Genomic DNA, 18,679 nt, shown 5'->3' with positions numbered 1-18,679 from the left:
CCACAATGTTCTTTTGATTTGGCCGATTTCAATGTTACGCCACAATAATGTGGAATATTAGCAGAATGAATGACCGAGCCGTGCCCGGAAACTTTTCGCGGCATAACTTAAATCCTGGTGGCTGCATGAGCCGTCAGTGCAGCTGGAGCCACATCTATAAAGGATTATTAGCCTATGAAATGAGATCCATTAAAGGCCCAATCACAAATCTTTCATTAAAGAGCTCGGCTTTACGTGGAATACGACCATTTTGTGTGCGTTACTCTCTTGATCCTCATTATCCACTTTAAATCACAGAGTGTGCATGCATTACTGCTGTAAACATCGTAATGATGTTTATGCTCGCTATAAAAGTGTATTTAATTTAAGACAGGTACTAGGAATTTACAGCATATTTGCATTTTTTGTCATTGTCTTGTCAACACGTGCCTTTAAAATAATAATGTAGTAAATTATTGCAGTTTATAGCTATAAATATAGTCAACCTTTTAAAGTCTGATACAATAAATTGTATTCAGAAAGCAATATAGTTCTAATTTTAAATCTGTATTTGATTCTCCTAACTAAAAGTTGAATGGTCACCTTTAATTTCTCTGTATCATAATTGATACATTAGGCATATGTGGTTGTATTTATTAAACTTTCCCAACCAAACGGAGATTTTTAGTTTGCCCTAAAAAAAACAACACAGCTAAGCAGCTTTTACCGCTTCACATTTGATCCAATCAAAAACGGGGAAAAATTATGCGTTCTGTGCTATTGAGATTAAGACAACTATATCTAGGCCTCACAATGAACGATAAATCAATTTAATCGCATGATAAATTAAAAAAAAATCTCTATTTTCTCTTTCTTTCTACCAAAGTTGGTCTTCAGTTTGATACTTTGGTCTCAACTAGCATTTTTAAGGACAATTTTGTTTACAGAATCTACATAATTCATCTTATTTATTGTTTCTATTGTTTTGTTTATTTATTTCAGATACTTAAAATGTCTTCCAGTTCCAGTGTTAAATGTTCATTAAAATTTAAAGTTTATTGATTTTTGAGAATGTGTTCCTGCATTGTCATGCTATCACCATTATATTACTTGAAGGTGGTCTCAAAACAACAATAGTATCGTTTGTCGCGATAACTTCTGGGACAAATTATCGTGTATCAAAATTTGTAATTGTGACAGGCCTACTTATAGCTCCAATTAAGATTATTAAAGGTCACTAAAACACAACATGCTGCAATTAACTAAGTTGTGTTTTATAGCTATGATAGTCAAAGTTTCAAATCATTAGGCAAAAGATAATATTCAGAAAGTAGTAGTTTTCATTTGAGCTTTTTATTTGATGCTTCTTACAAAAAGTTGCCTTTAATTTCTGTCTTTTTGGTATCATAATTGATACATTAGGCATAAATGGTTGTATTTATCAAACTTTCTCAACCAAATACAGTTTTAATTTGCAGTATTATATTATTTTAACAAAATAGACATTCAAATTGTCCACCCTGGCCACCTAAAAAAAAAAAAAAGTGGTCAAAGCAACCATAAAAAAGTTTTGGAACTCCTTCAACCAGCATATGGATTATAAAATAATCCAGTGCAGGTCAGGAAGAACTGAACATGATGCGATCAGCACCTGCCTCTAATAAATTATTGCAGTTTAAAGCTATAAGTACAGTTAAATTTTAAAGCCTGATTCAAAAGAATGATGTTAAGAAAATAATAGTTTTAAATTGAACTCTGTATTTGATGCGCCTTTCAAAAAGTTGGATGACTGCCTTTAATTTCTGTCTGTTTTGTATCATATTTGATACATTAGGCGTATGTGGTTGTACTTATCAAACTTTCCCAACGAAATAGTTTTAATTTGCAGCATTCATTTTGTAAAATACAGATTAAAATTGTCCACCCTTGCCAATAAAGAACCAGTCAAAGTAACCATAAAAATTTTTAGAAACGCCTTCAACCAGCACATGGATCATAAAACAATCCAGTCCAGGTCAGAGAGAACCGACCCGATGCAATTAGCACCTGAATCTTCCTGCATGCCTCTGCATTGTTCTCATGTTCCTGTCTGTACATTTGACATGTCCTTGTGTGAACTTTTTTTTTTTTAAATAAATTAACATGGCTGAAAATGATTTGTGAGTGTGAATATTTAATATATAGGCTTTTGTGTGTTCCCTGAACACTTTGGATTTTTTTTTCTTTGCGAAAGTATTTCTTTGATTGCTTTTTTATTGCCTTTTAATTTTACTGCCTGTCCACGTTATTAAATAAAATGTTTAATTACAGTTTCAGTCATTTGCATAGTAAGAAAGTTATAAATTGGGGATATCGGGAAGTGTATGGGCTGATTTATTGGTTTAATTTGTTGCCACTAGGTAATAACGTTATATCTGGTGGGAAGTGAATTGTTGTAGGCCAGACCAACCTACGGTGCTTTTTAATTGCATCCGTACTTGTAGGACGTATCTGCGCCTTTAAATCTAAATTGGTGACAACACTCAGAAGTTGTAAAGTTGAAATCTGCTTCTGGTCACAAAATATTACGTTTCTGTTCGGTTTTGATTTATCCCTCGACAGAGTGAGGAGCAGCTCTGAGGAGAGACATAATCTCATCTTTTTCAGCTCTTCTAGTCCTTTCTTTCTTCCTTTCTTTCTTTCTTTCTTTCTTTCTTTCTTTCTTTCTCTCTTTCTTTTGGGGGCCTGCGTTCTTCACTCCTCCCTCCTTTATCCCTGCAAAGGCTTTGTCCCCTCAGCACAGAGCCTCTCTAAATAGAGGCCTTTAGACAGTCATGGTTTGGGGTGGGGTGGGGTGGGAGGAGAGGCATCGGCAGTGATGCAACTGCTGTTGTTTCATTTACCTCTCCCTATGGCAACCAGCAGCAGTCGGCCAGGAATGTCCCCTCTCTGGACAAAGTCCTGGTCCCTGAAGCTGACACCGGGGGCAGCGACAGCTGGGACGGGATGGAGGCTTGCCCTCCGTGCCCCGAACTGGAGGCCTTAGCTTGGACTTAATCCTTCTGTTCACCTCTGTCTGTTTTCGCTTCATTGGACGATGAGCAAGCCTTTGGACTCACTATTGCATCTACAGCGGTTCTCTAGAAGACACGGAAACAAATTCACTGACTTTTTTTCCTGCTGATAGTCATTTTCTGCACAGCCTTTGTAACAATCCCACAATATATCCTTAAAGAGCTGCAAACGGATTTCAGACGCCTCAAGACTTCATTTACTGTCTTATTTCATTTTTTAAAATCAAGATATTCTTATCATATGCAACACTAAAACTCAGCTCAAAGTTACTTTTTCTTTCTTGGGCTTCTGGCGTCAGGTGTACGCCAAGCTTTTCAAAAGTGATCATTTCCAAACTGCTACGTTTCAAGTCTGTTTACTGAAATGCCAGACACTTTTCTCTGGATCATACATGAGAATAACATGGCCCTCCCCCCCACCTATAGCTGCACACTGCCAGTCAGCTGCCTGAAAAAAGGCTGCCACACTGTCCCCTCTCTTACAATAAAGACAAATTTGCCTCTACTGATATTTCAGTTGAAAATAACAAGCAGTTGATAAAGGTTACAAGATAACATTGACAAGGATTGACTTTATGTCTCATAATCAAAGTATCATACTATGTTAGTGGAAGTCTGAATAATTGTTGCTTTTCTTTTAGAGTTAAAAGCAACCAGATCAAGTTACACATGTAGTTTTAAAATTGGGGGCAAATGCAGTAAAGTAGGTTTATTTTTACTGCGTCCAATACCAGCTCGTGCCTCGCCTGTAGCCCCGCCCACTGAAGCTTTAAGTTGATTGGTTGAGCTCAGTTTGTTTACAGAGAGCAGCTGAGCATCTCTGAGAAATATCCAGTGAACAAAATCAGAACTTTAGCAGTCTGGAGATTCACTCAACCTAAAATGAACTGTGACATGATTATGAGGTGGGCGTTATTTAATCTGGAAATGCTGTTTTATAAACAGCATTAGGAATAGACGTCTTTTGTAGTGAAACTATATTTATTTATTAATAAATTAAAACAACCCTTTTTTTTTGTTAAATAAAACATGCTAGATATTATTTTCCTGGATGATTTCCCGTTTCCTTTCAGACCTGACGCTTGTTCCCTCATGAGGACATGCAAGAGAAAAACCGCTGCAGTTTGTTTATTAAGTGTATTAAATACAACAGAAAACCGAGGATTGTTACTTTATTTATCAAAGCACTGTTCTAACCTTTAGCTCATGTTCTTGTTAAACTTAAAACCTGCAGATGTAATTACATGCTACTGCGTTGGGTGTATGTTTATGGAACTAAAAATAGTGGGAAATTGTACTTTTGTTGCAGCTCTAACATACGTTGTTAGCATTTTCTCAAAGTGTTTTTAATCCTGAAACGACAACAAAAAACGCATTTATTTGAGTTTTCCCGCTAATTAATAGTGAAAATATTTATATAAATAGTCACTAGTTAAACTAAATAGTTAGTAACCTAGTAGTTTGATTCCATTAGTTTAAAGAAGTCGAAATGATGATTTGTTAGTAGAAATGGTGTTATGAATTTTTACACACTAAATAAGCAGCATTGCACAAATAAAACGTCCTAAAATTCCTAATCACCCAGCCTGCAGTGCTAAATATCAAAATTGCTCTAAAAAAAGTGAATTTGTTACAATATACGCATAAAGATTACACAAATGTGCAATTAATTCGTCTCATTTCCAATAAACATGACTAAAATAATCACATTTTCACAACCTAAACTGCTGTGCACAATAACACCTTAACCAACAAAATAAATCTGTTGCCTACATCAGAGGAAATCCCCGCAGCTGGAGCTCGACTACCTGCAGTCTGAGTCCGGATAAAAACCTGACTGCCAGAGTAAATCAACTGGATCTTACAGCCGCACCTGCTGATCCCGGAGCTCCGTCTCCTCGCGCCGCACTCCGGCTCTCCGCTTCCACAGGAGCCTCAAACAACTCGCACCTCTCCGGCAAAACAAGGCTGTGTTTGTTGAGACTCCCGCCGAGCCAATCCGCGCGCCGTTACCCCTGGCAACCGTGTCCATCATTCCTCGACGCCCAATGAGCGACGGGGGCGGCGCGGAGTCCAGGTGCGCCTCGGCGTCCACTTGGCAGAGCGCCTGGGAGCCGCCTATGGGCAGGAGCGGATCTGTCAAATGCGAGGTTCCTTTAATAAGAGCGACCAGTCCGGCTCCGGGAGTCATGGCGACCGCAGCGTCTAACCACTACAGCATCCTCACCTCCAGCGCATCCATCGTGCACTCGGAGCCCGGCGGCATGCAGCAAGCCACGGCGTACCGGGACGCGCAGAGCTTGTTGCAGAGCGACTACCCGCTGCAGAGCAACAGCCACACGCTCAGCCACGCGCACCAGTGGATCACGGCGTTGTCCCACGGAGAGGGGACCCCGTGGTCCTCGAGCCCCATCGGCGCGGAGCAAGACATCAAGCCCGCAGTGCAGAGCGCCAGGGAGGAGATGCACAATTCCAGCAGCAGCCTGCAGCACCAGTCGCGGCCGCCGCACCTGGTGCACCAGGCGCACGGGAACCACCACGACGCGCGGGCGTGGAGGACCACCACGGCGGCGCACATACCGAGCATGGCGACGACGAACGGCCAGAGCCTTATTTACTCCCAGCCGGGCTTCGGCGTCAACGGGCTGATCCCGGGGAGCGGCCAGGGGATGCACCACCACAACCTGCGGGACAGCCACGAGGACCACCACAGCCCGCACCTCAGCGAGCACGGCCACCCCGCGTCCCAGCACCAGCACCAGCACCGGCCGCAGAGTCACCACGACCACTCGGACGAGGACACGCCGACGTCGGACGACCTGGAGCAGTTCGCCAAGCAGTTCAAGCAGCGGAGGATCAAGCTGGGGTTCACGCAGGCGGACGTGGGACTCGCCCTGGGGACCCTGTACGGAAATGTGTTTTCCCAAACGACCATATGCAGGTTTGAGGCCCTGCAGCTCAGCTTCAAAAACATGTGCAAACTGAAGCCGCTGTTGAACAAGTGGCTGGAGGAGGCGGACTCCACCTCGGGCAGCCCGACCAGCCTGGACAAGATCGCGGCGCAGGGCAGGAAACGGAAAAAACGGACCTCGATCGAGGTGAGCGTAAAGGGAGCTTTGGAGAGCCATTTTTTGAAGTGCCCTAAGCCGGCCGCGTCGGAAATAATCACCCTGGCGGACAGTCTTCACCTGGAGAAAGAAGTGGTCAGAGTTTGGTTTTGTAACAGGAGACAGAAGGAGAAGCGCATGACCCCTCCCGGAGGAGCGCTGCCGGGCAGCGAGGATGTGTACGGGGACACGCCGCCGCACCACGGGGTCCAGACCCCGGTCCAATGAACTCTACCGGACCGCTCCTCCAGGACTTGTTCATCGGTTGTTGTTTTTTTATTATTATTATTATTATTAATTAATATTATTATTTATCCCCGAGGATATATATAAATCACTGGACTATGAGACGATCTAGTGAGTGTTTTATGTATAATAGATTGCAGCGAGCACCTCCACGATATCTGCAGTGAATGTGTGAGAGATGAAGGGAGGGTGAGAGAGGGGGGGATGGAGGGGGGACAGTTTGTGCTCTCCGAGGACACATGCCCAGCACTGTGAGTCGACGCGGTTTCAAGGTGTAGCCCCTGTTGTGTATTCAAAATTATATTTGACTCAAAAAATAATAATAAAATAAAAAATAACAAAATAAAAATATTTAAAAAAAAACAGAGAGGGAGGGAGGTATTTTTAGATGAAAAGCCTAGCAGAATAGTTTTCACTTTTCTACCAACTCCGACATCGTTGCTGTGTGCAGAAGCGGGTTAGTTTGTAGTTGCGCGTCCTGCAGCGAAGGGGGCACCGGGGGTGAGGAGGGGGTAGGGGGTAAGGGGGTTGGGGGGCAGATAAGGGTCACAGAAAGCTGCGTTAATGGAGTGAAGTGGAGGCCAGTAAAAAGGCTGCAGCCCCAGTCCAGTGGAGTCCCATCTGTCAGCACAGAGGTCAGCTGTCACTCATCTATTTCTGTTATTGTTATTATTATTATTATTATTATTATTATTATTATTAGTCGTGCTGCGACCTCTGCAATTAGCGGCGTAAACACAGAGACCGCTCTGGGTTTTTTCTCAGCCATCACAACCAGTTCAATAACATGATCTCCTCCCTCAGAGCGTTTGTTCTGCCCGTAGAAGAAGAAAAAGAAGAAGGAGAAGAAGAAGATGAAGAAAAGGCTCCACGGCGATTGATTGGACTATCTGGCACTTTTCCCACGACATGATGGGCTCTAGATATCTCAGCAAAATAAAAATGAATAAATAATAACAAGACGGCAGCAAAAACATTCGGATTCACATCTGTAAATATCGTACAACTTTAAACAAAAAGTTATGGATTTATCCCTTTTTTAAAAAAAATTATATATATATATATTTTCACTGGGGCACTTTTGTTTTTGTTCCCCCTTCCCCTTATAATTAGTTGTTGTTTTTGTTTTTTCATTATTGAGTTTCAGAATCCAGCCTACCTACTGCCTTGTATTTGCGTGCTGTTCTTTTTGTCGCTCGAATTTAACTCTCAAATGCGATTTTTTTTCTTTTTTTTTTGCGCATTTAATTTGCAGCTCTTGTGTTATTGATTTAAATGTCAGCTAATTCATTTTTGGTTTGAGTCACTTCCCGTCCGCTCTGAGTGGAAAACAAAAACAGTTCAAAACACAAAAACCTCTAAAACACAAAACAGCGCTTCAAAACCGGAACCGAGACAGATTAATATTTAGAAACGGTCAGAAATAATTAAAAAAATTCCAGAACGACGCGTTCGATAATAACTAATAAACATAATATATTAACAGATATAATAATAATAATAATAATAATAATAATAATAATAATAATAATAATAATAATAATAATAATAATGATTTTGCACATTTTGTTTTCAAATAATTTTAAAATATATTTCCAAATTTTGCACCCTTTAAGAAAATTATTATTATTATTATTATTATTATTATTATTATTATTATTATTATTATTATTATTATTATTATTATTATTATTATTATTGCTTTATTGTGGAGGGACTGTATGGTTACAGCAAGTCGATTTTATTTTTCTATCTTTGTTTTGTTTTTGTTTGAGCTTGTAATTTATTACGTCATTCTTATTTTATTTACGTGACGCAGAAAAACGAGATGAATCTATTTAAGCTAAACTGAGACGCAGAGGGGAGGCAGGCAGCCTGGACTAGTCAGACAGAGTTATGTATATATAAATATATGTTTTAATTTCAAACAGTAGCTCGCTTTTGTTTGTTTTTTTTATGCAAAGATACATATCCAGGGATTTTATTCCCACCTTTCGTTTTATTATTTTATTTTATTTTATTTTACTTTATTTTCATTTTCTTCCCCCTCTCCTGTTTCTGCAGAAATGATCACTGGAATCTCTCCTCGGTAGCTTTAATGAAACGATCAGATTTGACTGAAGTTGTGGGATGTAGACCTGTAGCAATCCAACGCTGTGGATTTGTTCTGTTTACTGCTTGTTTGTTTGTTTGTTTGGTTTTTTTAATTATTATTATTACTATTATTATTATTATTATTATTTGGGGCATATTCACTGGATGAACTTGGGGTCGAGCTATCAGAGGTGATAAACGCCTGCTGGTGTTTCATCTCTCGCCACATGAACAAAGGGACTTGCACATTTTTAAATAATGAGGTTGATATTAAAAAGGCTTTTTTTCCAATGTCAAGCCTACATGTTTTTTGTTTTGTTTTCTGGGGGGGGAGGAGGAGGGCGTTTAAAGCAAACGCAGTGATAAAGCCAGGAAATGTTCATGCTGCTGCAGCAGGTTCATGCTGTGGCTGCAGCTCCGTCGTTTGAGAGGAATTAATGGCTGTGAGAAAATGAGGCTGGATGATTGTGAGCTGATGATGTTGTTTCTGCTTCCAAACGGACTGACTTTGGCCCGGAGAGGCCACAGCTTTAGTCGTGGGGAGGGGGATTCGGTTAGGTCTTCAAGCTGGGGCCCGAGGAGCAAAAAGTGGCCCCTGGAAAGGACTGAAAGGGGTCCACTACAGTGACTGTTTTTGACCACTTAAAATTGTAAGTGCTTTTATTATTGTTACTATTATTTGCATTTTCTGCTTCTCATTTCAGCTGGTCTGAGATGATGACAGAAGTGATTTCTCTAATTTGTTTGCTTGACCGTAATTTGCCAGATTCTAAACTTAAAACGGGGCCAAACAGATCGTCTCTGGGAGACAATAAAATCGACACTTGTAAAATGGCAAAAGCAGATATATCTTAAGCAGATATATTGAAAGCACCAGCTCTCTGTTTTCCTTTAGTACCACTTCTCTGAAATGTTTCCTGAAGGAGTGAAAAACTGTTTTAGCTCCAAAGTGCCAAAATCTGCCACAATTATTATTATTATTATTATTATTATTATTATTATTATTATTATTGTTGTTGTTACTATCATTGTTTTGATTTTAAATCAAATTGTTCCATTGAGCTGGGAAAGAGATGTTCAGCATTATATATGGATGAATAATGGGAGTTTTTGTCTGATCAGTCATCAATGGCATCAAGTGAAAACACAAACTTCCTGTTTGTAATCATTAATCTGTACTTTGATGGGTCAAAAAAAACAAACAAAAAAAACAACAACTGAATGTTGGCCCTTTAATCGATCCAAACTCTGCTGAAAAGTGATTTTATTGACCTGATTGTATTTAATCCGCAACAGTTTTCATGAGGATAGACACAGTTTATATTATATCATTCCCACATCAGTTGCCTAATCATCCCCCATCATCATCATCATCATCATCATCTACGTTTGACCTGACCTGCCATTTGGACGTGTGACACCAGGAAGCAGCTCCTCTCCTTGTCTCTGATATCCCAAGCAGACTTTTCAGGGGGCCGCGTAGTAAAAAAGGGGGTGAAGCACGCCCCGGTGCCCTTCATCCGCTCTCTAGCAGATGCAATTAATAGCGCGACGCGTTAATTACACCTTCCTTTTTATTTAGGTGACTTGAAATTTCCCATCAGGCTCACAGAGAGGGAAGAGAGAGAGAGAGACAGCAAAAAAAAAAAAAAGAAGAAAGTCTGAAGCAATGGAGGAAAGTCGGTGCGCAAGCGCCATCTAGTGGCGTCAACACGACCAAAGGGTGAGTTGAAGATCTTTAATCGCTGTACTGCAGCCAGGGGGGAAAAAACCAAAACAAAACAAACAAACAAACAAAAAAACATGGTGCACGGAATCTGAATAATTCTTACTGAATAAAATGCAAGATTGCAAAGGTGTGTGGTTTTAAGGGGGGGTGAAGTGGTGGTGGTGGGGAACAAAAATAAACGTAAAGATGCAGTTTATACTGAAAATGGCAATTTTAGGTTAAAATTTCCAATTGAGAATTTGAAATCTTCAAGATATCAGAACAAGTAGCTTAAAGATGTTCTTAGTTATTTAAGTGGTTAGTGGAGTTTATCCATGTTAACGACACTTTTCCAGTTTATTCTTAAAAAAAAAAATCTGAAAAGAAATGTGCGTTAATTCAAAGTGCTGTGAACTTACTGTATCTGAGGTAACGCATCTGGAAAATAAGTAATGAAAATTATCTTCAGATGAAACAGAATGGGTCAAAGTTGGTCTTTTATGTTTGCCTCATTTTACAGCCACTTATTGATCAACGTGATGAAATGGTGCCATGTTTATAAACGGTTCAGTCCAGAATTATTCATACCCCTGGCAGAATCTATTTCAAGATGATTTTAATTCAGTCAAGAAGTTTGTCTCTGATAGGCAACATGACACAATGATGTAAAATAGTATATATTTTTTAAAAGCTGTAATTTTATTGACAAACAGAATGTTGAAAATTGTTTACAGCTTTGCCAATAACAGAAAAAAACTTTATCAAGCCGTTCTCATTATTACTGAGCAGCCATTTATTTTTAAACTCTTTTGGTGCTTTGATTTTTCTTTTTTGTTTGGTTGTTTTGAAGGTCAGCTGTCTGTGAGGTTGGGATGGCCTCCTTTCCATCACCCTAATCTTAATCTCTTTACTAAACGATAAGTACCATCAGACAGAAGGAACCTGTTGATTAAATTAAAAAAATGTTTTATTTTACCTGAATATGCCAGGGGTATGAATAATTTTGGCTTTCACTGGATAGAATAAGCTGCAAACATACAAAATTTGAAATAAAATTTCACTGACAGCAGACATGAGGAAACTTGGTGAGATATCTGTCTGGTGGGGAGGAAATGTGAGCTGCTGTGGCTGAAGAGCTATATGAAATTCATTTAGATTTTTAAAATATTATTAGTAATATGAAATTCTCATCAAAATAATGCATCCAATATGAGACTGTGAGCTGGCTGGAGAAGAACTCAGTGATATATGTGAGCTGAGCCTCTGCTCGTGGCCTCCAGGTCAGCAGGGGGCTTCCAAGAGCCCTTGATTTTTATTTATTTTTTTTTTTCTGAAAGCGTAGAACTGGTCAGCTTTTTGGATGTTTGTTGCTTGTAGTTAAGTTGATCAGAAATTAGGTCATTTTAAAATTTTCTCCCATTTCTTATTTATTTATTTATTTATTTATTTATTTATTTATTTATTTATTTATTTATTTATTTATTTTACAAATATCAGGTTCAAAATACTTCTCAGAGATATTGTGCCATTTTGTAGCACAATCAATTAACTATGTTACCTTCAGTTGTTAAATACATCAAAAATATGACTTAAAAGAAAGTTGACATTATAATTTAACTCCTCATAATTAGGCCTCTGTCCCTTTTAGAAGCTCCTGCTCTTTCTGAAACTCCGCCTTCAGGAAGTGATCACAACATGGCTCCTCTATTAAGTCTTTACCAGCGTCTCACTGAGAAGTGACTCCTATAATGAGCTCAGCTGATGCTCAGTTTCAACAGATGTTTGCCAATTGCTGCTGGCTAGTCTGAAGGAGCTGAGTGGGGGAGTCAAAGCTTGGTAACTGCAGTGCCAAGCAGGAACTTTGTCCTCGAAGGCGGAGCTAGGTCCACCCAGGCATTTTGCCCAGATGAGTGGTTGCCATGGGAGATTAAAGATTTCGCAAACATCCAAGAGCGAATCAAGGCAACACTCCAGGTTTGTTTTTGATGAGAGAATAACATTATAACATGATACAAAGCTCACAAAAGTTGATTTTACATAAAATTGCCATTTTAAAGTGGAATATTATTATGTTATTTCACTATGATGTAGGAGGAAAGTGTAACTGGTCAGCATGTTGGAGCAACTAATGACTCAGCTTAAACAACATAACTATGAAAACATGGCCTCACATGTGGAGATTTTCTTCTTCTGTTTGAACACAAAGTCAAACATGTCCACCTCAGAGCCTCTGCGTCAATCACTCATCCAATCTGTACTGCTTCTGTCTTACACGCTTCACACTACACACACACACACACACACACCTCCCATATATAACCCCAACACACACACACATACACACACTCTCAGCCTCAGTGTGGTTCCATCGTTTGACATTGCGGCTGCTCACTCTCACTCAGATGCATCGCGGCTAATTACTCTTTGCACACTTAAGTACACAAATGCGCGTGTGCGTTCATTTGTAAACGAGTTATTGTTTAATTATAACTTCACATGAACTTTGTTGAGCAGCGGGGCGAATCGTGTCTCCCCCTTCAGCGCGTAATTACTCGGACTATAATTGCCGAGCCTGTTTGCGAAAAAGGCGCTCGTCTCCGAGCCGCGTTCCCTCCTCCACACACACACACACACACACACACACGCACACACACACACACACACACACACACACACACACACACACACACACAGGCCGTCCGCGGTGGTGGCCCCTCCTGGAGGTTGGGCCCTGGGAGGTTTCTCATGGCTGAAATCAGATCACATAAAATCTACAGAGACTCAAACTTTTCCACCATTTATGACCACAAACCTGTTTGAATTTCATGAGGATTTAATACATGGTCATTTGTGAAGTAAAAGGAAAAAGATACCGGCGCCTTTTGCGTTTGTGTTCAGTCCCATTTAATAAAAACTTTCTCTGCAGTTCCATCGATATGACTCAGGAGGAATGATTCTGCCAGCTTCACTCGTCTAGAGACAGAAACGTTTGTCCGTTTTTTCTTACAGAAAAACACAAAGCTCAGTCCAATGGGATGGACAGCATTTATTCAAATCCTGCCAAATTCTTAACTGATTCTGGACTTTGACTGGGCCATTTTAACTCACGAATCCGCTTTTATCTAATCCCTTTTTCGCTATGTTTACTGTTGCTGTCCTGATGGAAGCTGAGCCTCCAACAGGTCGTCTTCCAGGGATCAAACTCCCAATGACAAGCACTCCCACAGCATAATGCTGCCCCCACCATGTTTTACTGTGAGAATGGTACGTTGAGGGGGATTTACAAAATTTTAAATTGAAAGTGTCTCATGTCTTTCTTTATGTCACTCATTCCGGCAGGTAAGATTTAAGCTAAGCTAGCTAGGCTAATGTGTTCCTGTCCTGGTATTCACTAATTGGTCAGAGTGGATTTAATTTTTAGGGGTATCAGAGTAAAAGGGGGGGAGAAGGGGTGAACACAAACACAAAACGCACTTTCTTAATATCAATGACAACATATTTATGTCTCTTCTGTTTTATAGTTATTATTTATAACTTTGTGTTGGTCCATCAGATAAAATTCTGGTATAAAAAAACAACTAAACTTTATGATTGCAATGTGAGAAAATGTATTTAAAAATCAAGTGAAGTGAAAAATTTTGCAAGGTACTTTACATTTATTGAGCAAAATTTACTTTAAGTGAACTTTACTGTTCTCTCCGTGTGTGGGACCCTAATGACCTCTGACCTCATGTTACATAAAAACCTCCGGAAACACGAACACCATTTCACTTTGTTTTGTTAAAACTTTATTATTAACGATGGCAATGTTGAGTCAATATATTTATGATTGTTGTTTTTTTGTTTTTTCAAAAAAAAAAAAATTAGAGTGACGAAGGGTTAGCTAACTACGGAGCCCCTAAGGGGACATGGAGAAAAAAAAAAAGGAAAGAAATCCCGACTTATTATCGGGAGGTCCCGAGAAACTAAGTCGAGATCTCGAGATCCCGACTTATTATCGCGAGATCCCGACTTATTATCGCGAGATCCCGACTTATTATCTCGAGATCCCGACTTATTATCTCGAGATCCCGAGAAACTAAGTCAAGATCTCGAGATCCCGACTTATTATCTCGAGATCCCGACTTATTATCTCGAGATCTCGAGATCCCGACTTATTTTCTCGGGATCTCGAGATCCCGACTTATTTTCTCGGGATCTCGCGATAATAAGTCGGGATTTCTTTCCTTTTTTTTTTTTCTCCATGTCCCCTTAGGGGCTCCGTAGCTAACACCACATCAAGCTTCAGCTAATTTTCTAAAGGAAGCTATCTTTAAGAAAGAGAAACTAATTCATTCTGATATCGATGTCTGAGGGTCACAAGTTGTTTTGCTTAAAGAGGCGGTGTGACCAAATCTCTCCTTTCAGTAAAATCCTTTTTTTTTTTTTTCTAGAAGGCAGCAAACAAAGACGCGTTGTTTCGAGCCTCCATGGGCTTTTATGAGACAAGCAATCCTGATCCTGAGCGACAATGTTTATCTCTTCAGCGAGAGTCGGATGGGATCTGCGAGCAGCCTCTGTGCGCCGTCGCCTGTTTACAGTAATTATACAGCAGTATCACAGTCAGACTGAGGCGCGTGTAAATGAAAACGGTTCTCCTCGCCGACTTGGTCATGGCGAAGGAAAGCTGCACACGGATTTCTGGGCTTAAATGGATTTAAGAAACCGAGCTCTGACATTCTCGATATCCTGGATTTAAAAACAAAACAACAACAACAACAAAAAAACACAGACATATCAAAAATAATAAGCTTTAGACACGACAGTGTGAACTGTCAGGGATGTCTTCATTATTAGAGCCTGAGCTGGGGGAAACTAGAGAAGGAACACCAAGCCGCATAATGACGGGTATCACAGGGAGGCCTCCCTCAGGCAGGCCTGAGGAGAGGAGTCCCACCACAACATCCTGCAAGACGAGGCCGGTCCTCCCGCTCTGTCTGGCGGGGGACGCTGCCGGTGGCACAGCCAGACACACAAAATAAAAACACAAGGAGCGGGGAAAGTTTGTGCTGCCGCCCCAACACTTCCCTGATTTAAACACTAACTGCGCTTAGTCATCAATCAGGAACACTTACATCTTTAAAGTGCCTTGTAAAAGTAAACCTTTTAATTTTCCACATTGTGTGACATTAAAATGTAAACATCAGTGGGACTTGAGATAGGCCAAAATTACACAAATGTGCGACATTTGTGTTCAGTTACTTTTGGTAGCAATTTCAACTCCAAGTATTGGAAGTCGACATGTGTGAGGTTTCACTGTTGAATATGGAGTTAAGTATTTATTTAGCTAATTATAAATATTTAGCTTGGAGATATTGAAGCTATGTGTTGAGCTCTCTAGCTAAACATTTAGCTTGGACCTACATATTTAGTTTAGAAGCTGAATATGCACCTTGCTAATAAAATATTTAGTTAGGAGTTAAACATTTCATTTGAAGCTAATTACTTTGCTCACTAACTAAATATTCAGTTTGGAGCTAAGTGTTTAGCTGGCTAATGATACAGACTGAAGCTAGTTTAGCTTCAAGTTATATACTGGACTGGCTAACTAAGCATTTGACTTGCAGTTAAATATGTAATTTGCAAAGTAAATATTCAACTTAACAAAATATTTTGTTTGGAGCTAAATATTTAGCTAGCTAATTATTTTTGGGAAACTCACTTAGGGGGAAAAAATCATACCCAACTCCAAACTAAATATCTTGTTCTTGAGGAGGTGATTTCTTAACTAAGTATTCAGCATATTAACAATGTATTATTTTTAAGCTAAATATTTAGCTCGCTAACTAAACATTTTGTTAGGAGCTAACTACTTAGCGGATTAACTAAACATTTATTTTGAAGCAAAATATTTAGTTTGGAGCTAAGTGTTTTGTTTGCTAACTTAATTTGCAAATAAAATAGAATTTGAAGCTAAATATTTTGCATGAAGCTACATGTTGAGCTTTCTAACTAAACATTTAGGCCAGCTAAGTATCTAGCTGGCTAAAGATTTATTTTGTACTAAATATTTAGTTCTAAAGAGCAGCTACAAGTCTTTGACTTGTGTATATTCATGAATATGCTTTCATCTAAACCTTTCCACATGGGCTTGAAGAAGCTTTTATTTAGGGGTATCAGCATTAAGGACACAAGAAGTATTCCAATTATTATATGTGAAAAAAACATTATAAAAAAAACCCCCACATGGCTTACTTTGTATTTTGGTCTATCATATAAGATCTCATTGAAATTTGTAACTGCGCTCTGACAAAATGTGAAAAAGTTCCAGTGGTGTGAACACTTCTACAAGTTCCTGCGTGTCCCCTGTGCTGATGCGTTCTGCTCTCACCTGAGAGCTCTACAACCACAAATAAAAGGCTGAACTAATTGCTATGGATCCCCTGGATACTACATCAGCCTCATAGAGGAGTGTGACAGCGAGAAATCAAGCCGTAGCTGCACGGCGAGCAGCCGCCATGAATCACGTCGCGCTCAGTCGTGGCGTTAGGAGCTGAGGAATAATCATTGGGGAGGCAGTCCAAATTAATACTTCAGCTGAGGCCGCTTCGTTCTCCGTCATTAGGGCACATTACAGGGCCACAATATACATCATTAAACCAGGCATAAACAATTCATTAAAAGGGCGTTAAGAAGACAAGCTAATGTCACTTCTCCCTGTGGTATTAATAGACTGTAAAATGGCAGCGGGGTTAAGGCAAAAAGGATCATTCCGCTACAGCTACCCAGTCACTCACCCTGAATATCCCTGAGCTGAGCTACCGATCACACCGCGAAGAAGAGATACGTTTACAATTGTTTTGGCAACATCGGTGTACTGAAGTTAAAAAAAAAAACCAGGGGACATTAAATAGCTGCATGTTAACACCTTTGCAGGAATTCAGAGTTTGTTCTCTGATCAGGTTCCTTTGTAATATCTGTGATCAAGACAAAGACTGTGAGGATTGATGGAAGCCACGACGTGTCAGTCAGCAGCTCTCCAGTTTATTCAAACCACCGAGCCAGTGAAGCACACAACCTTCCTCCACAACAACCACACACGGTGCAAATGTTGATCACACCTGACATGAGAGGGTGAGTGGTGTCGCAGCGGACCGCTCCACTGGTGAAGTACATCACCGTAACCTGCTGGTCATTAGCTGTACATTGTAGACATCCAACGTGTTCTTACAGGGATACTTTTATTCACATCTACTTGAAATGACACACTGGAGTTTGGTGGATAAATGAAGGTGGGGAAAAGTTATCGAAATAACTGACTTTAAATGTAAAGGTTAAATGTCAGGTTTTCAACCAAAAAACCTAATAAACCTGGAAAAAAATCTTTAAGTGTTTGACAAAATGTTTTACCATGACAAGAACTGGGCTGGTTCTTCTTCTGCTTACTTTAAAGGTACAGAAGAAGAAAAAACTTAACTCCAGACCAGAAGTGGCAGTCAGGTGTAAAAAGCCTTAAAATAAATTAACTTTTTTTTCAGATCCAGTATTTAATTTTAGTTCATTTATTCAATGATGGGGGAGTGATAAAAAAAAACTAAAAAAATAAAAATTATTGGCATTGATCTGCAGGTGGGGGTCGTTTGCTCTGGTGGTTACTGGTCACTGGCAGGTTGCCAGGGCAACACAGAGGCACACAGGACAAACAACCAACAACCAACTCAACCTTAGAGACTGTTGGAGGAAGCCGGAGTACCCAGAGAGATCACCTGGCTGCTGACGCCTTAACTTTGTCATTTTTAAATATGAAATATTTTGATCACTTGAGTTTCGTTCAGTCTTATTCAAATCATTTCTTGGATGACTATCTTTTTTTTTTACTTGAGTAAAAATATGTAGTAGTGCTACTCTTTAGTACAATTTTCAGGTATATGGATGTTATCTGTATGCAAACCAGTTGTCTGGGAGTGAGGCAAGAAAAAAAAAGTTGCAAAACTCAAGTAGGACTTTCTGGATGTTTCAGCAGCAGACAATCTATAAAACGAAGATCTGGAAAATCATTCCCAAAGCTAAGCAAGGTGTTGGATATCTGATGTTTCACCTCCAAAAGCCACAATGATCTCGTTAGAGTGCAAAGTATCTTGTATACAATCATCTATCAATGAATTGAAAACGTGTTTTTAGCCAGATACAGATAAAAACAATATTCAACCAAATCAATGCAGAACTTATTCGAAGGCTTTTTGCACATCTTTAACAGCGTTGACAACAAATGTAGCCAGCAGCGTTTACAGAGTGAACTCCGCTGGACGGCGCACCACACAGGAAAGTATAAATAAATGTCATTTTTGCATATTAATTTGTATGGCTGATGCGCTCAGAGCGGTCAGACCCAGTCCAGGGCCCCGATTCAGCAGGACACTGTGAATTCCTTTGGTTGGAGGGGCTTCAGAGCAACAATCTAAACTCAACCATTTGAACATCACGCAACATTCATACGGGGGAATAAGGCACAA

The 18,679-nt window shown here is 39.8% G+C and overlaps 1 protein-coding gene across 1 annotated transcript; it reads left to right on the top strand.

The window, feature by feature from the left end:
- The first annotated feature begins 4,981 nt into the window (after positions 1 to 4,981).
- pou3f2b (POU class 3 homeobox 2b) lies at positions 4,982 to 6,718 on the top strand. The gene has a single exon (XM_015017346.1). It carries the CDS (start codon positions 5,081 to 5,083, stop codon positions 6,365 to 6,367), a length of 1,287 nt encoding a protein of 428 aa, XP_014872832.1. The 5' UTR covers positions 4,982 to 5,080; the 3' UTR covers positions 6,368 to 6,718.
- Positions 6,719 to 18,679: the final 11,961 nt, after the last annotated feature.

This window comes from Poecilia latipinna, unplaced genomic scaffold (genome assembly GCF_001443285.1).
Source record: "Poecilia latipinna isolate Pla-1442-1.1 unplaced genomic scaffold, P_latipinna-1.0 Scaffold2129, whole genome shotgun sequence".
Classification (NCBI taxonomy): domain Eukaryota; kingdom Metazoa; phylum Chordata; class Actinopteri; order Cyprinodontiformes; family Poeciliidae; genus Poecilia; species Poecilia latipinna.
This window is presented reverse-complemented; position numbering and strand designations above follow the sequence as displayed.

Bases quoted from the DNA above. Each gene is read 5' to 3' on its own strand.
- pou3f2b (XM_015017346.1), top strand. From the start codon at position 5,081: ATGAGCGACGGGGGCGGCGCGGAGTCCAGGTGCGCCTCGGCGTCCACT.